This window comes from Eutrigla gurnardus, assembly GCF_963514095.1.
Source record: "Eutrigla gurnardus genome assembly, chromosome: 13".
Taxonomy (NCBI): domain Eukaryota; kingdom Metazoa; phylum Chordata; class Actinopteri; order Perciformes; family Triglidae; genus Eutrigla; species Eutrigla gurnardus.
Genome location: NC_139936.1, coordinates 7,391,208 through 7,415,263, shown reverse-complemented (window position 1 = coordinate 7,415,263; position 24,056 = coordinate 7,391,208). Strand labels below are relative to the sequence as shown.

Sequence of the window (24,056 nt, the reverse complement as noted above, 5' to 3'; positions counted from 1 at the left end):
TGCTACGAGACAACAGAGGGTGAAAGAGGGAGGAAAAAGGAAGAAAAGAGTGGTGAAAAAGAGTGAGTGAAAAGAGGAAGACATGAGGGAAGAAAAGACTGAGGGGAAAAGCGGAGAAAGAGGGACAGATAAAAGATAAAGAGAGAAAAAGAGGGAAAGAGTGGATGTGAACACAATACAGCAGAGAGCAGAGAGGCTGTCCATCTGCTCCCCCTCTCGCCTCCCCTCCCCTTCTGACACACAGCCTCACACACATCACAAAGAGAGTATTTAACCCCAACGCACGTGCACGACACACACACACACACACACACACACACACATGCGCGCGCATGAGAGGGAGACAGAGAGACAGAAAGCAGCCCAGTCTCTCTCTTTAACCCGTTCCTCGCCAGTAAGCCTGCCTGCATTACACCCTTGGGGTGGCAGGTGATGGGTGGATGGAGGGAAAGGATGTTGGGGGGGGTGCAGGGGTGGAGGGTGGAGGGAAGGGACAGAGTGTAAGGGATGAAGGATTGAAACTGATCTGAATCAACACCAACACCCCCCCCCCCCCTCTCCCCTCCCCAAACCTAAAATCTCAATAGAGACCAGCTTGCTCCCCCTGTCACTATGACAACCTCTGTCAATCATACTGTAGCAGCGGGCGTCTGAATGTGGACCAATGGAGCTGGATTGGGAATGGCTACCCAAATATCAGAGTGCAGGGTTCAGCTCACTCAATTTCCTCATGGATTTAAACTCTGAACATTTTGGTCCTCGACTAAAGAAATTCATCATGTGAAAACAGTCACATGATTTTGATGATTAATCAATTCTCCACAAAGAAGCATAAGAAGAGGAAGTAAAAGCACCACTTTAAATATTGTGTTAACCAGAGAGGGGGGATCATTCGTTTCTTGGAAATAATTCACAAGTAAAAGCAAAAGCAAATCCCTAATCAACTAAAGAAACCTTAGACGACTAAGACCAAAATAACCGTTTGGCTGAGAGGGGCAGTCCGAATTGTTAGTGGTAAACACACCTTTTCAACCTTTATTTACAGAAAGGCAGCAGCAGGTCACATATACTCATAGTCTACATTGTGGTGAGAATTCACATCCTGCAGACAAATGGCTAAAACGGTGGCTGGATGACTTCATAATCTGCTTATGACAAAGCAACACCCACATGCTTTCTTTCTGATTTGGATGTAATTTTGGCATTTGAATCACCGCTCTCTCTGTGTGAGCACAAGGTGTCAGATTGAGTTGGTGATTTCTACCCTTTTTTGGCTCATGAAGCAATGCATTTCCAACCCCTTGTCCCCAGTTGCAAATGCTAACTGGCTTTTATTTGAACATGTTTAATCCTGGAGAACAAAGATTATCCAGTAATTAATTGGAGAAAATGAATCACTTTCACGTTTTTTTTACTGCCTCTCTTGTTAATTATCATCATTATCAACTTATTTTTGGGTTGCAACACCTAAGTTGGGATACTTTATACACTATATGTATACAGCTGGCTTCATGACACCACAGCTAGTCTAACTGAGAGGATGAGCATGCAACTTCTACTTGGCTTACTACCATATATATTTTCATTTCCTGATTTTAGATACCTCATATCTTTGAGAGAATTTGTCAATTTTCTGTTTAAAAGGTGTGTTTTTATATGACTGGTTAGACATGTGGGATAACAGATCCTGATTGTTTTGGGATTTTTTTTTCAGGGGTTGCATCACCCTCCTCTCAGAGTGGAGATACAGTATATCTGTGTTTGTAATTACCTCCTGAGCCCCTTGAATTTGAGTTAAAACCACAAGACTGAGGCACAACGCCGCCCACCATCATGTTGACGACGTGACGCCGTCGCTGCTGCTGGGCCCGTCGAGCTCAGTGCCACCGAGATGGCTGTCAGGTTTGGACACACACACCACAGTGTAGGTCAACACACACTACAAACACTAGATTCCCCCAAGGACCTGTACGTACACAGTGTCTCACACACCAAACACCGGTGTAGTGTGTAAAGGGTGTGATGGAGGAGGGGGATGAAGGGGCGTGACCCACAAGAGCTGATTTCATTAAAGCAGAAGAGAGGCGAGGAGACAGGAAAGGAGACAGGAAAGGTCCCTGTGTATATGACCACAAATGGAGAGAGCAGACACCAGCTGTCACTTGCTTATGTCAGCCCTATTCTAAGCTGTTACGAGTGTGTATGTTGTGCGCGCGTGTGTGTGTGTGTTTCACTGTGTGATCTCAGCTAGCCATGACTGGTTTCAATTACACAGCACACTTTGACCCTGTGTAACCAAGCAGGGAAACGAGCTACTGAGAGAGGGATAGAGGTGAAAGAGGTGCAGAAGGAGGTGGACTGTATGAGAGAGGGGGCGGTCAATCTAAAGATGTCGGGAGGGAAAAGTTTTTCATTCAGTGAAAAGTCAACATATTGTATGACATATGACACACCTAATAAAAATCACACCTAAGGGGCGGGCACTTCCAGGAATGATGACTTACCCTTTTTCTGGGGGGTCCTCGTTCTTCGTCTTTCTGGCCCCGCCCTGCCCCGCCTCCTGTTCGCCCCTGCCGCCCCCCTTTGCCCTCTCCAACTGGAGGTCTGATGGTCATCCTGATCTCCGGTGGGCAAATGTAGTTCTCAAGGTTCTTTGGGGGCTTCTTGGTGCGCTTGGTGGTCTGAATCTTCAGTTTTAGACTTCCTTCCTGGAAACTCGCTTCCTTGATGGAGAACTCCTGCTCCTCCAGAAGCCCCTCCCCCTGCTCCTCTAGCCCCTCCCCTTCACTGATGCCACTATTAATAACATCATCACCGCGTGCCAAACTGATGGCCCCTGCTCCTTCCTGGTCCGCTTCATTTGGCCCCACCCTGCCTCCCTGTAACTCCGCCTCTTTGGGTCGGGCCGAGCCAACCAGATCCCTTGGCTCCATCCACGCTCCCGCCAGAGCCAGGTCAGGATGGGGGAAGCTGTGGCAGCCAGCCAATGGGAAGAGAGAGAACAGTAGTCTGTCGGGCTGGTTGGGTGTTGTCAATCAGCTACTGGGGTTGGGATGGGTGTCCCTCAGGAACACGGTGAAGCCAGGGACAGTCTGCGGAAAGAGCAGGTGAATGATATGATTAGGAAAAAGAAAGGCGACTAACACAGAGTCCTGTCATCCCCATAGCTTCCATTCCAGTGCTACCTCTCAGCACAGCACAGGCCTGTCTGCTGTCATCAACATCATTAGCTGCTTGTTATGTGTGAAGACAAACACACAAGCGCATCACAAAACTGTGGGGGCATGCTGCAGCGCTCTCATTTGCATTTTGTACCTTGCATAAACAACTCATTTTTGACAGCCACTACCGCTCGCCTTCCTCTCTCCCTACTCTCGTCTTTTACTCCCTCTTTGCTGATCTTCTCTCCCTCGCTTTCGTTCTGTCCCCCAGAGATCTGAGAGTCGTGCAGACACTAGGGGGGGTTTGCGGTATCTCGAATGTATTCGATGTATCGCGGTTTGTTGTACATGAGATGTATGAAATGACTATATCGCGAATACTGCTGCTACAAATTGCCACGTATAATTTTGTTAAGACTTGTTTGACCTTCTCTTCTCCTGCTCTCTCCTTCATAGCTGGCTTCACACTGTGAATCTTTCATGCAACTTTAGTTGCTTAAAATTTTGCGGAACTAAGTTCCCATTGAGTTGCATGGTGTAAAGTCCTACGTTACATTATCTTACCTCTTCACTCGAGAGCACGGGCAATTCTTTTTTAGTTGTTAAATTAAATTGTGCATTTATGAAAGGAGATTTAAAATATTGCAATATATACTTGCAACATTATTATTCTAAATATTATTTAAAGGCCATATCGCCCAGTCCTAGCAGACACTGGAGTGATCGGTGCAAAATAAGACATTCCTCTTCTCTGCTCTAAAGCCAGGCTGAAGTTAGCCTGAGGACACAAGACAGAAAAAATGAAAGAAGCTGACTTCTGTTTTTTTCTTCTTTTCACCAGAGCAGGGAAGGAGGGAGGGAATCACACATGGGGTGAAGGGAAGGCAGCAGAGAAAGACAGAGGGAAGGAATCTAAATTCTTTCCCCAGATGTGGTTTACGAGCTGGTCTGGAAAAACCAGAGTCTGAACTGTTTTACACACGCATGCAGTGGCATTGATACACACATGCATGAAGAACTTCATACACTCCTGGCACATTAATCCACGTACAAATGACAGTGTTGCTGTCACCACGTATACTTATTCACCCCTGCTGCTATTTCTGCCCTCCAGAGAAAACTTTGTGGTCGCCATTTCTCACAGGATTCAGGTTTTCCTATTTGGATCATTGCACATGCCAGTGCAGATATATATTACATACTTAAGAGTGCATCAACACAAATACGCACATATGCACTTACACTTACGCACAGGCATATAAACAGAAAGCAACCAAAACAAACACTGGACTACTCTTCTCACTACAGCTCCAGGGAATCCCATCAGTCAATATGACGTGAGGCATGACTGAGCTAGAAGTGGGGAATGCTGTCTCACACACTGAGCTTAGACTTACTCCATTTACACTGATATGAACCCAGACTAGACCACTACCTGCTGACATGACTCAAGTAAAAGCTTACTGGAGACTTACAATGCTTACAAACCTGAGAGCACAAAAGGGTTATTACATATACAGAGAATTACCCACCAACCTCCTACATTCTGCTCACACACTCTCTGACATTCTGAATGTGTATATGTGTGTGTTTTCTCTGTGTGCAGTCCTGTACCAGCCCACGCTACTGTACTAACAGCTGAGCCCCATCATAATACCCAACAGACCTCACAGCACATGCTTAGAGTCCATCCATCCAGCTATCCCCGCTTATCCTGTTAGGGAGTCCCAGCTGACATTGGGCAAGAGGCGAGGGACAGGACAGGTCGCCAGTCAATCACAGGGCACACATGGGCAATTTAAGAGTTTCCAATTAACCTAACCTGCGTGTGGGAGGAAACCAGAGCACCCAGAGAAAACCCATGCATCAGCGGGCAGGTTCAAACACCTCGCTGTGAGGCAAAAAGTGCTAAATACTGTACCACCGCGCTGCCTCGTGCTTAGTGTGACTGAATAATCATAATCCACAGCGGTATTTCAGTGCAAGACTGCCCATAAACAGTGTCCAACCCTGAGGTCAAAGTCAATGGTTAGGAATCTTTTCTTCTGCATTTGCTAGATGAAATAAAATTGAAATGATTTGTTTCCACGAAACCCGCTCTCTTTATTCAGAAAGTCTGCCAATCTGAAGCCACAGTCTTTCAAAGCCAGCTGACTAAAAGGGTTATTGATGTAGGTTCTGTTGGCCCCATGGTGGTTAAGTATTAAAAAGACTTAAAGGACCATAACAGTTGTTTTGCATATTTAAGCTAATGAACTCCAAACCCTAATAGTACACAGCCAACTTTGTACTGCAGTCATTTCCCAAAGCATACTAATACGTTTTCAAATTGATTTCCAGCCTTCCTGGAAGTCATTGATTTTCATTCATAAAGTGCAGTATGAAAAGAAACTTGAATCTTTAGTCTGTTTTTTTTTTATATCGTAGTCACATTATTTTAACATCCTTTCTGGGTTACATTTGTAAGGAGGGACTGTTCTGAAAATGATTCCTTGTTGCCGTCTTTGGGTTAAAGTAAGCTGTCCAACAGCAACTTATTTAAATGCAAAACCAACCACATTAGTTATTCTTTCTGCACTGTAACTGTTTATCTTCTGAGCTTGATTTCAAGACCAAAAAAAGACTCCAATGCTTTTTGGCAGTCTAAAATCTCAGATGTCAGAGCCCCCTTAATTTAATTCTGTCATTAAGAACAGTTTCAAAACAAACCCTCGTCACTGCATAGCCACAGGACGACAAGGGTTACATCAATCAGTAACACTGACACACAAATGAAGGGGGCTCAATGTCCAGTTTGATGGATTAGCAGATTATTTTCATACCCCATTACAACCAATGGAAACCGCTGACTGGGAAATCAGTCCAAAAATGTACGGTATGGAACAAAGGTCAGCAGCAATGTACAGTAGAGGCGATTAGCATTTAATGGTCTAAAACATGCAAAACCACCACTTTTCTGTATTCAAACTTTTACAGGGATATCAAAAGATAGAGTCCAACCTGATCATACAGTGCCCACATGACCATGTTTGGTCCTCCAGGAACCTCCCAGTCCCTAATGTGAGCTTGGTGACTCGCCCTCATGGCATGTGTGAAAGCCACTCTGTCTATCATGTGACTTAGGACAATGACAGGAAAAAGAGACAGCTGCCAACCATAACATCACACACTCTCACACACACACTCACACACACACACACACACACACATCAAACAGAGACTTTTAGGTGGTGCTCTTAAGACGGTACCCTCTCACAACTATAACCCAGTATGACAACAAAATGGTGTCATACAGAAGTACAATCTTCATTCTGAACCATTACTGTGTAAACCACTTAGCTGGGTCATATTCCTCCTCCCTCCCCGCTGCTCGCTGCCCAAAGATGTGTTAGTTCTCTGTGACTGGCAAACAGGCTGAGAGTTTATGTAAGTCTGACCCCTCCTCTGGCCTCCCTCGCCTAGCCTGAGCCTCGCTGTCTCCTCTCTCTGCCCTCTCTTACACACACACACAAACACACACACACACCTCAACTAGCCTCAGACAGCAGGGTGATTGTGAGAGGCCAGACTCACTGCATAAATAGCTTTATTATGTTCTCAAAAACGACCAGCGCTAACCAGCTTCCCTGTCAAACAGCATAAGGTCATTGGCTGTGCTGGATGTGAGAGGCTGCGAATCGGGACACTCCTCCAACATGTTGCCTCGCCGCTTTGAAAACAATTACGATAAAGCATCGATAATGGGATACAGATGGACAAAACAGAGATGGTGAGTGATACAGACATGCAGACAAAACAGAGGTAGTGAGGAGCACAGTGAGAGAGAGAGAGGCAGAGAGGGATGGCAGCAGAAACACCACCTTTTAAGGCTGCATACCCAGCAGCCCACTGCCTGAGGTGGACTCACAAATAGCTCATACACACATGCAGACAGATGCACACACACACACACACACATTTACACATCCACAAGCACACCAAACGCCTGTGTGATTGCACAAGGTGAAGAGTCTCCTTTTTCTCCTTTTCTTTGATGCGAGTGAAGTAGAGACTCGGCCATCCCAGGCTGTAGATGAGTATCTCAGAAGGATGATGAACATTGTCTGTCTGCCATTTCATTTTTTCATTTATATATTTTTCTCTTTATTCCAGCTTTCCATTGAAGAGGCAATCACATAAACCAATATTTCTCGAAGGATCCAATCTTTGGTTGGAGACAAATCAAAAGGAATGGCCCTGGCCTTCTAATACTTCCAAATCCGGGGGGCACGGGCATTCGTTTTCAAACTGGAAGTCTATTAGTCCTCTGCCTCAGAGCGGAGCAAGGTGAATGAAGCCATCTTTTTTTACCCAGTCCACATCAAAGAGCGTTTTCAGTATTTTTAAAGTGTACATTCTGAACTTCTATTTGGATTTGAAAGACAGGATAAAACCCTTTCTCTCCGCAGCTTAGGATGGATGGCACGAGCATGTGTTCAGCTGTAGGGCAGCTAGAAGGACAATCATAAAGTACCATGTGTGGGACAGCCATAATAGAAAATGATGGCCTTGCAGGCGCTCTGTGCAGTCCCACATGCACACGCTCCTCTGGATGAGCCATATGCCAGGTAGCACTAAAACCATCCTCACCTAACTACCCCGCAGAAGCAGATGAATGTTAAACCATTTTAACTGCAGCAGAAGCCACAAAATGGCTGTCAGCAAAAACACCTCCCATTCTCCCCAACTGTCTGCCTCCTTCCCCTCACCTCACCCCCCCTCCCCAAACCTCTGTTCTCTCCCCTCTTCTCCGTGCTACCTCTTTCCTTTACTCTCCACCTCCTACCTCTCCCTCCCTCCCTCTTTCTGCGCGCTCTGCCAAAAGGTGCTCCGTTGCTGATATTCCGTTAAGAGCGCTTGCCAACAGTTAAGATTTGTCCTTGGATCCCGTTCACATTCCCTCCGCCCGCTCTGTGATCCTACTTCGACCCGAGGTATCTCGCTAAGAAGGGGATACACCTAATCGATTTCTCAAGCTTTAATTTAAAGGTGGCATGGGCATCTCATTACCTAATAGGGGGTTTAATAGTCAGCTTCATACTTTTACACCACTAAAAACACAGCCAACTCCTTCAAACCTGTTAACAAGACAAGATCGATGGTTGCCTTTATTATCCATCCTTCAACCCCGTTTCCTTCCATCTTGTCACACACCTTTGTTATTCTTTTTCATCCAGTGCCCTTTCCAACACCTCCATTCCCTGACCATATTTCCACACGTTTCCCTGACTCATCTGGGCACCGTCTATTTATCTTCTGGTGTTGTGGTTGTGACTGAGGTTTCCGGGGGCTGATGATAACAGTGGCGTACTGTCATTCCCTTTCACCTGTCATCCTTCTCCACACAGCCAAAGCGTGGCCATCACTTTTGGCCATGCTGTCTCTTATCCCCTTACTAAGTTATGTGATCAGCTATTGATAAATGCAACCGTGATCAAGTAGCGCTGACTTCCACCAAGCCCACTAAACGCAATTTGTATGCACGCTGGCATCCTTGCAGTTGTGCTACGGTGGCATGTGTGGATTTAGAGCTCCAAATTAAAGATAAACCCCAAATGAATGCAGAATGAGGAATAAAACACTCTCCTCACATACTGAGTGTGCTTCAGCTTACAACTTCCACAGCACTCGACATCATTCATGTGACATGTTGTCCTTCTCTAGCCTCTATAACTCGCCCAGAACAATTAGATCCATCTAACCACAACTATTTCAAAAATGCCTGGACACAGTTAAATATGACATAACTCATGAAAGACTCAGGGAAAAACAACCATCTGCTAGCTGCATGTCACAGATGGGATTCTATGTGATGGACTATGAAGATGCAGGAGGTTCCACCCCCAGTAGAAACACAGTTGATCTAAGAGCTTGAGCAGCAGTGGAGCTCCTCTTGATCAATGTGTAGTGGACACTTCACCCCATTGACCTAATTAGCTGTTTTATCTTACTGCCACCTCATTCCCAACGTATTACACAGTAATGGATGGAGACTGACTGGTACAGCATTGTTTGGGGTGGTCTTAAGTGCGTGAATGTGCGCGTGCATGCACGCGCGTGTTCGGTCAAATTTGTTGGCATGTGACTACTAGCAATTCCACATACTTCATGTCATTTCAAAAAATTAAAATGACAGACATAGCCTCACATTAAAAAATAAATAAAAAAAACAAGAAAGGTTCAGGTAACATGTTAAAAGCAAGCATGAACAGCAGACATAGAACATTGATAAAACACATTTATAGGAAAGGTGTATTCAGGTGTGGAATGTGGCCAGTCAACCGGGACTACTTACCCATGTCTAATGTTGTCACACACTCGGCTCTATCGTGTAAATATTTTATCAAGATCATTTACAATCCATTTAGACACATTTTACACAAGCGACGGATGGGATGACAGCCTCCCGGGGAGCTGTCAGACGGTGCCAGGATATATGTAGGTATATCTTTTTTGACAGAAAACCCCGAGGAAAATGGCGTCAAGGGTGCTTTGGAAAAGAAAAAAAAAAAAAAAAAGCGAAAATAGGATTTGCAGCCGATCTGATGACAGAAGCAAGGTAGACACACGCAGGGGGGGGGGGGGGGGAATCCAATCGGAAACTTGGCGCTTATGTCCAATTCCTCACAGAAAAAAAGACGATCTTTGAGGCTCGTGCGGGTCGACTCGTGCGCTGGAGAGCCGCGGCGGTGCAGACTGCGTCTCCGGTGCCTTGCAGGACCGCTGGTCACTCGGGGAGCTGCACAGTACTGAGATCCCTCGCAAATCCGCTACTCGGTTGGTAAGGGAGGAGGGGGGTAGGACTATTACTGCAGTCAAAACAAGCCCGCATCCGACTACAAGCCCAAATCCAGCGGGAAAAATGTCAGCGGCAAGACCGCGCTTTCAACCGCACGCACGGGAGAAGAGCCGCGGCAGGAGACGGTGGTTTAGATCGCTTTCCCTCGCCGGTTGCATCGGATCAGGTTTTTTCCTCTTTCTCGCTCTCTGCTTAGCCGATCGGTGAATGTCAGGTCCCGGAGCCTGGTGTCTGGTAATGATCTCACCCAGCAGACTGAAAGCTCAGTGGCCGAGCAGAGGAGAGAGCCGAGCAGGAGAGAGGAGAGAGGAGAGGAGAGGAGAGGAGAGGAGGAGCGCCTCCACCTGGCAGCAAGCGCACTCGGCGCGTCTCCTTTTGCAACCTTCTCCTAATTCCCATGGCCTTCTCCTGTGCGACTCTAATGCGTTGGATGAAAGCAACATCTGGCAAAAGGCCTGTTGTTTTGACTTGAGTCATTGCTGTAAGGATTTAGTGATTTTTTTTTCACTTTCAGATACATTCCCATGTAACCCACATAACTTTTATAGAGTGTGATATAAAATCATTATTTTTAAACAAATATTTATCAGATACAATTTATCCATCGTCAACCACTATATATATAAAGATTGATTCTTTGTTTAAAAAAGTCTGGAACAATGAAAATGAACTGTTTGCCTTACAGTTATTATGTAAGATCTTGTCAATGACAGCTCAACAGACCAAGTCAGAGGCTTGAACCCTGGTCAGTCTGGTCTGGATCAATCCCCATGCCACTTTGCTGCCACATTGGCCAGATACGAGTCTAATACCAAAGAATACCAGACTCCATTTGACCGTCCATTCTCCTTCTTGGTGAAGTCCCATATATCTCCAAGAAATATGAAGTTATTTAACCAGGAAATGGCCTCACATAACTTCAGATTCAAGTTTCTGTTACAGGAGTGTCCCCGGCCAAGAAAGCAGCGCCACATAACAACGTTCAACATGTTGCAAATCGCATAACACAGAAATATGAGAAGAATTAAGGCTCACAAAACACTCTTATCACTAAAATATGAATGTAACAATGATAACATAACATGGATGAATAACAGCAGAAAACAGATTAAGCTGATCATCACAAAAATAGGTCTAAACCCTACTCTAAATAATTTGTAAAGAAATCGTTTTGCAATACCGCCAGGTAGATCAGCTCCCCCCTTCAAAGAGATTTAAAGTAGGAGAAAGAATACAGACAGCCATGCAAACGTCTTCTGAGTCATTACTAAATACATAAATCTAATTAGATGTTGTTTTACTGCAGATCCTCGGGGGAGTTTTGACATGAAACGTTTTGCAAACCCGTGGGCAACCTATAAATAAAGTTTATCACCATTGTTTTAATAGGAAACGGTTTGCCCATAAACTACTGGGATGACTTGCGATGATGTTATTTGACAGGCACAGTATAATTAAGTCCAATTTAACATGCGGAGTCACTGAGACAAAAGTTGCCACGACACACTTTTGCTTCAGAAGAAGACAAGGTGGGTGTGCTCGTGGGTTTGAGCGAATGATAGAGGTGGATTAGGATGGATGTGTGTGTGTGTGTGTGCGTGCTGGTGCTTTCCCCTTAATATGTCAAATTACAGCAGGGTGGAAAACCCACTTCAACCAACCCTGAACAAGCCACGGTTGTTCCATCACAGTAATTCATCATTGTCAGAAGTTATGTTTATATCATGTCTCCATGCAAACCTTGACCTTCCTGGTATGGAAAACATCCTTTAACATTAACAAGCAATGCAAATTATGTCAGATGACCTTTCCCTCTTGGTGCCCCACGGTTATTAGCTGTTATTCATCCCCGGCAGGTCTGTCTGTGTGTTCTGGATGTGTGTGTGCATGCCCGCATGAAGAGCACCCACTGGGAGGTATTTCATTAGCCAGGGTGGTATTTGGGATTGTGTCCTCAGTAGCATGTAAACACTCAACACAGTTTCAACTGCAATGCCATCAGTGGTTTGGGTGTTGTTACTTTTCACTTCCCCTGCTGTGGCACGTTGATTAGATTCAGTGTGTGTGTGTGTGTGTGTGTGTGTGTGTGTGTGTGTGTGTGTGTGTGTGTGTGTGCATGTGGGTTTAGCTGTGTGTACACTGTAGTTTATTTTACTGGGAGTGTTTTCATAACAATGCCACAGCAACTCTTTATTGCTCATTTCTCCACTTATGGGCATGGGGCCAGTATTGTATTACTGCATGTGCGTGTGTGTGTGTTTGTGTGCATTTCATTTATATCTCTTTACGAGGACCAAATATCTTGATAATGACAGTAAATTGTGCCAAAAATCTTTCAGAATGATGAACATTATTTCTCCTTGCTTTTAAGATATTTCAGGGATGGGGTTCAATAGTGAAGTAGAGTTACAGCTGGGTTTAGGGTTAAGCTGAGCTCTACGTAGGAAATTAAAATGAGTCTCATTAATGTTGTAAGATAGGCTACATTTAAAACTGGGTTCATTTGGGGATCGACATGAAGGTTTTGGAGCTTTATTTCAAGACCTCACAAGTATAGAATAACAAACATGTGTGTCTGTGTTCGCATTCATGTGTGTCTATTGATTTGGGATGTGTGCAAGAATACAAAGACACCCCTGAGAGTGAGGGGTCAACAGCTGCTCCCCAACAACCAATCAATTTCAGTGTATCAGTAAACATTACACACAGGCGCACACGCACACACACACACACACACACACGGACAGATACAGACGGCACTCTGTTCTTGAATCTGTTGCCATGGATACAAGATACAGGCAGTCAAGAGGGAGCAGTTTTCCAGCTTAAACTGTAAATATTGAATTATGATGGGGAGGAAAGAGACAGCGGTGCAGGGCAACGTTCCTGCCTGAATGATCTAAATATCTAGATAATCCTTTCATCTCTATTCACCGCTACAGGAAATCTGGTGCATCATTCATGTTCATCAAGTTCAACATAAAAAGATCAATCTGTCTTCCTGATCCGGCCATTTATCCAACTCTCTATTATACAGACTGAGAGCTGCCCCCATTCCTTCATCTCTCACTGCCTTTTTTGTCTGGAAGATCTTCACTCCCTCGAGTGGGATGTAAAGCAAAGTAAATGCTTCCCGGTGCCTGATTTGCAATACATAAACGTGAATTTCATTCACACCACTTCACCGAATGCTGAAGCTTTTATGTGGCAACAGTTCCTCTGTGGATGTACAGACGGGGAGAGTGAGATTGAAATGAAGAAGTGAAGAAGGAGGGGGGGGATTGATTTAACAATTAATACATTCTTTAGTGAATATTTTACTTTTTAATATTTAAGTGGGGCAACTGAAGAGAGAAGAACCAAGAGAGGAAGAAAAGGGATACTCTGAAGGTGAAAGTCAATAATTGGTTAGGTGTCTTTATGAATAATATAAGAGATGGAGTCAGCAGAGCTTAAATAATAATAACACACTGATATTCATAACAAAGCTATACAGCACTTGACTGCGCCGGGTAAGTGAGTGGTCGAGAGTCAACATGCTAACCTTGAGCTGACATTGCGAGCAGGAGAGACTCACGTTCAATCAATGAAAGGCTCCTCTCAGGGAGTCCACTAATCTCACAGGGCAGCAGAGGGTTCATCAGAGCTGAGAGACCCCTGGGACTGACAGGGGTAAAAGGGTTAGCTGAGAGAGAGGGTGTGTGTGTGTGTGTGTGCGTGCATGCATGTGTGTTTGGTGTGTGTGCAGGAGAAAAGGTCTTCGCCGTGAGTAAGACAGTGAAAGCGTGCAGGGAACAAGCAATGGTGTGTATGGCAAATACAGATGTGCATAACAAAAGTGTGGTCCATGTACGCCTAGACGTGTGTGTGTGTGTGTGTGTGTGTGTCAGAAGGAGCAAGGGCCATGCTGATAGAGTGAGAAGTTAATGGGACGTGTGACAAGGTTGATTACTGAGGCCTCAGCGATCTGGCTGGGTTAATGAAGTAAATGACTTCTAGGATAACACACCACTGAGGCGATCTGCTCCTGATTCACGCTGATAAACCAAAGTGGCCTTCTCTTCTCTCTCCTCTCCCTCAACTACCTTCAGAAGACGATTGGTTTGTAATCTCCAAATGTGTTTCCCTACTGTTGACTATCAAATAAGACAGAAAAAAAATGAACGTTCATCCAGAAATTCAATAAAACATAACTGCTCAGCACACAGTGTTCTCTATGTGAAGGACTAAAGTGGCCACCTGCTGTTTGCCCGTGCAGTCACACTTGCATATACAATGCTAGACGCACACACACAAACAAAGGAGAGAAGGAGTTATTGGAAGGCTCGATGGAGATTCTTCTAATGAGAGCGATAACGACGTCTGAGAGGAGATGCAGACCAGAGCAAAACAACAACAGCACAGATGGGAGCTAAGACAACAACAAAGACGGTCCTAAATGCTGTTGACTGTGGACTCCCTGCTGACTCCGTCTATGTGAAGAGAGATGACACTGCGCCCATCCCCCTGCTACTTATAGGGACATTATCATAATGTTGTCTCTGTATGAGCCGGGCTATCAAGTGGGCTCATCTTGAAGTCCTCCACGAGCCCCAGTGTATGCCGATGCCTCAGATGCTGGAGGAAGACAATAGGGAGCGAAAAGGAAAATTCTGCCCTAATATATATTCAAACTGACAGTTGTGGCGTCTAACAATGCAGCCCAGAACTGACAGCACCAATTTGATGAATCCCTGCGTTGGTTGTAAACAAACGGCAGTAGGGGAGATAATGGTTGTCCTTCTGTTTGTCCTTCTGCTTTCCGTACTGTCTTGTCACTGCAGACATCTGCAAAGAATACGTGAAATGGACAACGTGAAGCGCGTTGTGGACTGTGAGTGGTCGCAGTAAGTCGCTGTCAGAAGGTAGATCAATTTGTCTTCATATCCTGGCTTATATGCTTATACTAAGGGGGGAAACTAAGGCCTCTATAAACCACATGAATAATGAATAATTAGTTCTAAGAAACAGATATCGTTTGTCATGACTTGTGTGAACCTTCACACCTCAAACATCCACCCTACAACATCCTGTTGTGATAACTGTGCGTGTGTTCAGATACAGCTGCATTTGTGTTTTTGTGTGTGTGTGTGTGTGTGTGTGTGTGTGTGTGTGTGTGTGTGTGTGTGTGTTGGTCTGCGTGTGGGAGAGTCAGAAACAGAAACAAAGAGGAAAACTCCCTTGATCACAGGACACCACCACTTCCCCTGAGACTCTATGAGTAAAACGAAGACAGAGACATGAAGCAGGTGTACGATTCCGACCGTGAGAGCGCTGAATCATTTTTCATCTACACATTTAGTCGGTGTATCAAAGTTCCTTTTAAACCATATCCCTCTGATGTATTAACCAAATAGAAAGCATAATATGACTGAAATGTCAAATGGAGCAACATAACCAGAACTAAAACTAAAACAGAAGGTCAATGTCCAACAACCACAACTCTGGAATCTATTTTTTAAGAAGTGCTTGAGGCAAACTGAAACTTATGACAATGTTCTTTTCAAGAAAACACTCTTTCCTCTTGTAATCAGATTTTTAGATCTTGTTTTCTGCTCTTTGATGTGTTATGCATGATTTGTGAGGGGTGGTGGTGGTTTAAACAAATCTGGTTACCGGTTGTTGAGAAAACATCTTCAGGCACTGTCTGAATGGCCTCCTCTTCACTCTCTTAAAGACAACTGTCCAGATGATCACAGCTTTACAATCATTGTACAGTACTGAATGAAGAAGTCACACACACACACACACACACACACACACACACACACACACACACACACACACACACACACACACACACACACACACACACACAGAAACACACACACACACACACACAGAAACACCTGGCCTGCATTTGTTGTTTACTGTACATCGTGTGAACACAGTCCCTACTGAAGCTGATTTCCAGAAGCAGGATGTGGTGGCGCGACACGTCCTCGCTCAACAACACCCACTTCCTATGAGTTTGATAAACAACCCCGTGGTTTCACTCTCCTGCCCGTCAAACAGAGGTAGGCCTATGCACACACACACACACACACACACACACACATACACACACACACGCACGCACACACCCCAGCACAACAGCCATCATCTGCTACCAGGGTGAGTTATTGTGCATAATGTTACCAACGCTATCACGAGATTTACTGTGACAAACTGTATAAACGCCACCAGATTCACTTATGCATCCATAACTCAGCTGCCACTCTTTTTGTCCACAACCTCAGCAAGAGACTGAGGGGAATGAGCGTAAGAATGCCCTCAAATTATATCAGAATTAGAGGAGGACATCAATATGTCACATTTGTTTAGTGCAAGTGAAGTAAGTGGGTCTGAGTTATGTCTACCACTGGACAGTTATGTTCCACATTAAGGCCGCCTGTGCGTCCCTAAAGGTTGATGATACAATGCCAGTAAAGATTTAAACTGCTGCTAGAGTCTATTCTCCTCTGTTCTCTTTTGTTCTGTCCTCTTCTCTACTCTTCTTTTCTCTTTTCTTCTTCTTCTCTTCTCTTCTCTTCTCTTCATGGTTGCATGGGCACATACGGTCCTGTCAGTCACATCTGTGAGCTGTCAGGATATGAATGTGCATGCATCTGAGGGGAGACTGAGGGATGTATTAGGCCTGCTGATCCTTCACACTCCTCTTGTCAAACTTAACATGGAATATGAAAGTCAGAGAGAGAGAGAGAGAGAGAGAGAGAGAGAGAGAGAGAGAGAGAGAGGGAGAGAGAGAGAGAGAGAGAGAGAGAGAGAGAGAGAGAGAGAGAGAGAGAGAGAGAGAGAGAGAGGGTGTGTGTGAGTGAGACAGGGAGGGTCAAAGGAGAGGAGCCATGCCTAATCCTGTGGGATGTGAGGGCATCTACTGTGTATGGAGATTGGATGTAGAGATGTGTTCAGTGGTGCATGGATCACAAAACCTTCCTAACTGACAGAAGAGACTCCCAAGAGACTGATGTCAAACCGCTAACTGCTAAAAAAAATGAAAAAATTGAAAAATGGCAAACTGTCTGGAACATAACAGTACTGCATATTGCATCATAACAGTGAAATGTTACAGGGATTTGAGAAAAGATAAGATTTTAGATTTTTTTTGTCAGAAAAAAATACAAGTTCAGTACAAACATTTTTACTGTATTAAAATCACATTAGTATAATTACTATTGTAGTTGAAGAGAAGTACAACTAGTAGAAGTTGCCGACAGAAACTCTATATATCAAGTTGGTAGTGATTTGATAACTGAGATTTTTTTTTTTTTTAATTCATTGTTTAAGTAATACTACTTTTGCCCAATATTTGAAATGGATAAATATACTATAATTTCATTACTTTTTTCCCTTTTTATTTGTTCTGAACAAATATACTATTATAATTTAACTTAATAAATAAACAGGAAAACAATCGTTGCACAGTAAATTTGCACAAAATAAAAAATAATTGTAAACCTAAAAATCAAACAAAATATATCATATAAACTTGTTTATATTATATAACATTTATATTTTATTTAAAGTTTTTATTTTATAAAGTAAAAATGTATATAAACCTGGTTTACAAGCTGATTTAGTATTCTCAGTATTGGACAAATTCCACCAGTAGGTGGTGGTGTTGGACAATATAGAACCTCCTTTAACCCGGAAGTAGAACTTGCAGACCTTTAACAGGGCAGGAAGTGTCTCCAAATGAAACTGACAGTTAGCAATCATGGCGCTTGATGTAAAATCCAGAAGCAAACGATACGAAAAACTAGATTTTCTCGGAGAGGGTCAGGTAGGTAGACACAAATATCAACGATTTCGGTCTTTGTATCTCTCTGCGTTCTTCCCTTTGCAGGTTCTGTTTGTCTGTGTAGAAAGCATGTTAGCATGCTAGCAAGCGTTAGCTGGTTGTTAATGTCAACAAAGCCTTGTTGGTCCATGCTATTGTGCTGCCAGCAGCAGTGATGGTGAAAAAAGACATTTGTGCTTCGGTACTTATTGATCTCTGTTTCTGTTTTCCAGTTTGCCACAGTGTACAAAGCCAGGGACAAAACGAACGATACCATAGTTGCCATTAAAAAGGTACAATACATTATCTAAAATTTGAACATTTGTTAGCATTTGTATGCTATGCTCGCGTTTAATACCAAGCGATACGTTTCATTTTCTTACAGATCAAAGTTGGCCACAGAACAGAGGCTAAAGATGGTAATTAAATGCTGACTGCCTCTCACATTTGATGTTTTACCATGCATTAAAGGCCATTGTCACCCACCTGTTAATTATTTCTCATCAATAGGTATTAACAGGACTGCTCTACGAGAGATCAAACTGCTGCAGGAACTGCATCATCCAAATATCATTGGGGTCGGTAAACATTCACTTTATCAGAGTATCTTCTAATGATAATGTCAATAAGCAGTTATTCTTCTAATTTGAACTGGACATTAACATGTCAGGTGTGTGTTTTTAGCTGTTGGATGCCTTCGGACACAAATCTAACATAAGCCTGGTGTTTGATTTCATGGAAACTGATCTGGAGGTAAGAGTTGCATTTGTTTAAAAACAAAAGATATTTCTCGCTGTCTGTGTGCATTAAAAAATGATTTACACTTGAATTGTAATTCCTCTCAACATTTATAACCAATACAATTTACTATTTTAATAATAAATAAATAAAATATTAATTTATATCTATGTATTAATTTGCTACATTTTATTTTATTTTATTTTACAAATTTGCAATGTTTAAGTCAAACCAGGTGATGCCTTACACATGAAATGCTCCAGCTAAGCTCCACACAGTGAGGGATAACTTATTAATTAAACATTTAAAATGAATGATTTAGTGAACCAATACCACAACGCCATGTCTCCACAGTTGATGTAGCGCTGACTCAACGCTCTTCAATTGGATACATCATATTGTACAGATCTGTATTATCATTATACACTATCTCTGTATGGAGATTTTCATCATTCATTCATTGTCGTAAAAGAACATTAAACAGGGTAAATTTCATCAGTGGGCCACCAGATGGAAATTTTCACTCCTCCTCAATAGAATTCAGGGAAAGAGCATTTAAAAGCCAGGTTCCATTAGGGATTTATTTTCCCCACAAATATCTGTGAATGGCTGAAGAATGAGTGAATAGATGCAAATTGTCATTGAGAGGTGAAAGGTCATATGACATAGAGTAGCACTGAATATATGAGAAAGATGACGAAGATAGCACTGTGAGTGCTCTCATCTAGCCATTAAGTGAGTTTTTTGCAAGGTCACTGAGGCTTTTATTTTCCTCCTTTTGGTTTGTATTAGCATACAAGGCTCCAGATGGGCGCCCACCACCAATACATCAGACTAATGGATTGATGCAAAACAAGATAAATACACTTAAAAAAATCAATAACACTCCGCAGTTGGCTCTCACAAAGAACTGATGTCATTAGTGTCTCGCAGGCGGCAGACAGACATGAAGATGAAATATGATATTATCAGTGCTGGTAGACTATTTTTAGGCCACTTGGTTACATTTAACTGTATGAGCTTATCCACGACAGATGTTCGCTGCTAAGAAAATAACATAGCAGGTTAGTGAAGTCAGTGTTTTTGGAGTTGGGGGAACAATGGACATTCTGGAGCAGAGGTTGAGTCTGGATTGTGCTGTTTAGCTTGGCTGCAGCTGTCTACTTCTTCAGAGATACATCCTAATCGTATTCTCTTATCGGCTCTTGTTAATATAATTTGTGTATAATGTGTAGCCCAGAGACATGTAAAAGCATGAAGTAATGGATGAAGGTTAATAATTGTCAGATATCTGGCTTTACTGTCTTTTTTAAATTTTAATCATTTTTTCAAGGTGATCATCAAAGACACCAGCCTAGTCCTGACTCCAGCCAACATCAAAGCCTACATCCTCATGACTCTACAGGGCTTAGAGTTTATGCACCAACACTGGGTCCTTCATAGGGTAAGAGCTATTATACCACACACACACACACACACACACACACACACACACACACACACACGTACACACACACAGTCAGTAATGCAGTTTTCGCTACTTTGTATATACAGGATCTAAAGCCCAATAATCTGCTGTTAGACGGCAACGGAGTGTTGAAGTTGGCTGATTTTGGTTTAGCCAAAGCATTTGGCAGCCCCAACAGAGTCTACACACATCAAGTTGTTACCAGGTTTGTGCTTTTTGTCCATCTTATACGGTACTTAGACTTATCTGCACACTACCCTGTGTTTTTGTTTCACTCAGTGGAAATCTCCTACAGTAGCTTAACTAAAAAGTGCTTCATTTTATTTAGATGAATGTCTGTCATATGGAGATACATTTGTGATTGGTTAATTCAATTGAACTTTATTTCAGACACATGAGTTAGGTAAAACATGTGTGACAACACATATTAAAGAAATAGTTGTTAGACCTGTGGAACTCTCCTCCTTCCTCGTTTAATGAATGTTAAATGTTCAAGTGTTGTAGGCCTCATTTCAGTTCAACATAATTAATCTTCTTTCTGGAAGAGTAGCATACTGAAAGCCTGTTTAAGAGCTGTACAATTTACCTCTCTGTTTAATGATCATTTTCCCAGGTGGTACCGCTCCCCTGAGCTCCTGTTTGGTGCCAGGATGTACGGTGTGGGCGTTGATATGTGGGCAGTGGGATGCATCTTGGCAGAGCTACTCCTTCGGGTGCACAAACCTCACTTCAAAGATATATTCATGAAGCAACAGCAGATGCTGTTATTTTTGGATCCTTGCTAATGTCTGTATGTCTTCTTTGCTTTAGATACCTTTCCTTGCTGGAGACTCAGATCTTGACCAGCTGACAAAGATCTTTGAGGCTCTTGGGACGCCCACAGAAGAGACTTGGCCCGTTCGTATCTGAGTATTTTCCTCCGTGATGGATGTTTTTTACTCCGCTCACATGTGAAGATCCTTGTGTAAATTCTTTGTCCTCTGGGTCTGCAGGGAGTGAGTAGTCTACCAGACTATGTGTCATTCAAGATATTTCCAGGCACACCCCTGGAACATATATTTAGTGCAGCTGGAGACGACTTACTAGAACTGCTACAGAGCCTCTTCACCTTTAACCCCATGACGAGGACCACAGCTACACAGGTAATAAAAAAAAAAAAGTGAAATATTTCAATTCACTATTTCCCTAATGAAATTCTGCCTAATAAATGATTGCCCATTTGTTATTCTGCAGGCTCTGAAGATGGGCTACTTCAGTAATCGACCTGGTCCCACTCCTGGTCCCCAACTCCCCCGACCCAACTGCTCAGCTGAGGCTCTTCGGGAGAAGGAAACTATGGGGCTCAAGAGGAAAATTGAGGGCCTGGAGACAAGTAATCAACACGCATAACCTCACAGTTGCTATATGTACCTGTCATGTGGAGATACATTTATGACTGCGAATCCACCTTGACCTCGATACACCCAAAGTCAAAAAAGCCAGCCAATATTATTCTGGTAAAACTGTTTAAACTGTGGTTTTCAGCCGTGCCTCCCACGAAATGTTTGAAGTCAGTTTAAAAAGGAGCTGGACATTTTAGAACATCGCACTGAGGCCAAACAAACATAGCATAATGTGACGTTCCTGTGTTCTCATGATATGTACACGATGGTCATGAAACTAGAACACCACCGGATTGAACCTAGCAATTCAAAGGGTGTTGGCTGCACATTTAACTGCAGTTAGAAATTCAGAATATAGCAAAGTAGAACTCACACACACATACAATTTAGTGGATTGTGGTAGGATATGTTTTACTGAAGGAGGACCTTAGTAGTACAGTATTGGGAGGTTCAAAGCTTTTCCAGCGCTTGTGGTTTGGAAAATATCTGGGTTGACTAAACGCTATGCTCTATGCTACAGTATATTACAGAGAGAATTTCCAAATACTTAGGTAGACGGAAACTTTAGTGGTAAGTTAATTATAGACTTGTTTTACTTGCACGTGTAGATACAGTATGTTTATGTTTTGTTCTCAAGTGTTTTTTGTTTTTTTTAATAATGGTTTGTAACAGTTTTTGTATTATTTTCAGCTGGGATGAAGAAGAAGCTAATTTTCTGACAAGCTGGGACCTGGATAATCAGATGATCGCCAACTTCATACCATTGTGTGGCTCAGGCTTCCTGCATACCTCAGGATCGTCCACTGGAATGGAAAAAAAAAAAAAGAAAAGGCCAACGGAAGGGGAAAAAAAGGCTCAGATGTGGTTGACTGTAGGACATTTTAGATGTAGCTGTTAAATCAGTTGAGAATTGTGCCTACGTTCTGCTGCAAGGTGCTGCTGTGTGGAGCATTTCATCAATTGATGTACAACTGAGGTCAATAGAGTTGGCTCTGGTCTTTCTTCATTGTAACAATGATGCCTAAGCTCTGGGAGCCTGTTGTAATATGTATATTTATGTCACAGAAAATAAGAACAACCAAACAAGCAAGCCTGTTTTATTTCATGTATATGTATTTAATATGTGCAAGTTTCATGCTGCAGTCTTACCACCTTAACTCACACTGAAACTACATACATCCATACAAGAACACCCAGACTGAAAAAATTGTAATGTAGAGGTCAGATGACATAGAGTAGCGCTGAATGTATGAGCAGGATGACGAAGATAGCAGTGTGAGCGCTCTCATGTAACCATTATGTGGTTGTGCAAGGTCACCAAGGCTTTATTTTTCCTCCTCTGGTTCATTTTAGCATCAAAGGCTCCAGATGGGTGCCAACCAAAAATATATCAGACTTTAATAGAACAATGCAAACCAACATAATATACACGTTAAATTATTTATTGGGAAATATAGTATAAAATATAATATAAATATGAAATACAATAGTTCTCCTTGTGAGAATGTTCCTGCTAGTTTACAAATTCACACAATAATGTACACAGTATACAGACTGTTTGCATGTATTCACAATATCTACATGTATCTGAATGTGAGTGTGTTTCTGTAGTGTAAGCTCTGTCTCCAGGCAGACAGGGTGGTGCAAGGCTTGACGGTGTCTTGCAACAATGTGCCACTAGGCATATCATTCCCACCCTGTCCTTTCTCTTCAACGTTACTGTGAGTCAAGGCAGTCCTCAGCCTGATGCTTTGGCAGGTGTTCCGCTGCCCTTTTGGTTTTACTGTCAAACACGATCAGATTGAAGAAGAAGATGGTGGAAGAGAAAGAAATGAGAGTATGTCGCAGAGGTAGAATTCAATCTTCATATTTCCTCAAATCAAATTCTTTAACAAAAGCCAAATCCCAAACATAAGTGGTCCTTTTGTTTAGTCTGACCACTTTTTGGATCTGATTACAGAAGGTCATGGGTTTGAGGTCATGGTCCCCTTAGTTCAGAGAGAAGGCGCCCTGCGTGATCTGTGCCTATTCATAAATGTCCACAATACAGCGCTCAGAGGGGACACAATGACTTTGTGTGGTGGCGGTGAGTGACTACACAGTGTGTGTGTGTGTTTGCTGACTGGGTCAGATGACAGGTCTGGCAAATAGGAGCACGGTGATATAGAGAGCTACAGTAGAAGCATTATCAGATCAGGCTGATGCAAAGGCCATTTCATTAGTCAGGAAAGACTAATGCAACCAATACACCGTGGCCCACATGCTGTTAACATGATGAGCACAGGGTTTGTGGGAGATAGTCATACTTGCTGATTTATCTGAATCAGCAGGATGAGCATGTGGGAAGATCTGCAGTTGGATGAGTAAGACCTTGGCATGATTAATACAGTGCAGAGCCTTATGTAAAGCACAATTATACCAGTTTCTGGATGTTAAAGCTATGGTCTACATTCTGCATCCCCCTAACTAAACCCCTCCCCTCAGTGTTCCACGATTTGACGAGGCAGGATGACGAGGAGCCGGTTGAGACGAAGGGATTGGATGGAGGGTACGAGCCAATGGGAGCCTTCCGGAGCAATGGCTCCCATTGGTGAATTTCTATGCAGGCCTACAGCTGATAGACTGAATGGATTTTTTTTTAAATTCCAAA

The 24,056-nt window shown here is 43.1% G+C and overlaps 2 protein-coding genes across 2 annotated transcripts in view; one reads left to right on the top strand and one right to left on the bottom strand.

Annotated features, from left to right (window-relative positions):
- The window catches only part of setbp1 (SET binding protein 1), a 34,090-nt gene extending 23,852 nt beyond the window's left edge, over positions 1-10,238 (bottom strand). The window contains exons 1-2 of the mRNA XM_084024978.1: positions 9,496-10,238; positions 2,505-3,092 (exon numbers count right to left, since the gene is read on the bottom strand). Coding sequence (XP_083881104.1) covers positions 2,505-2,933 — 429 coding nt within the window. The 5' untranslated portion in view covers positions 2,934-3,092; positions 9,496-10,238. The remainder of the gene's footprint in view (positions 1-2,504; positions 3,093-9,495) is intronic.
- Positions 10,239-17,684: 7,446 nt separating this feature from the next.
- On the top strand, positions 17,685-22,497 carry cdk7 (cyclin-dependent kinase 7). The gene is made up of 12 exons (XM_084025020.1): positions 17,685-17,821; positions 18,052-18,111; positions 18,204-18,237; positions 18,329-18,396; positions 18,503-18,571; positions 19,890-20,000; positions 20,111-20,229; positions 20,638-20,737; positions 20,835-20,921; positions 21,017-21,166; positions 21,258-21,396; positions 22,097-22,497. Exons 1-12 carry the CDS (start codon positions 17,756-17,758, stop codon positions 22,123-22,125), a joined length of 1,032 nt encoding a protein of 343 aa, XP_083881146.1. The 5' UTR covers positions 17,685-17,755; the 3' UTR covers positions 22,126-22,497.
- Positions 22,498-24,056: the final 1,559 nt, after the last annotated feature.

Coding starts and splice junctions, on each gene's coding strand:
- cdk7 (XM_084025020.1), top strand. CDS start 17,756: ATGGCGCTTGATGTAAAATCCAGAAGCAAACGATACGAAAAACTAGAT. Junction 17,822..18,051: donor ATTTTCTCGGAGAGGGTCAG/GTAGGTAGACAC, acceptor TCTGTTTTCCAG/TTTGCCACAGTGTACAAAGC. Junction 18,572..19,889: donor TCATGGAAACTGATCTGGAG/GTAAGAGTTGCA, acceptor CATTTTTTCAAG/GTGATCATCAAAGACACCAG.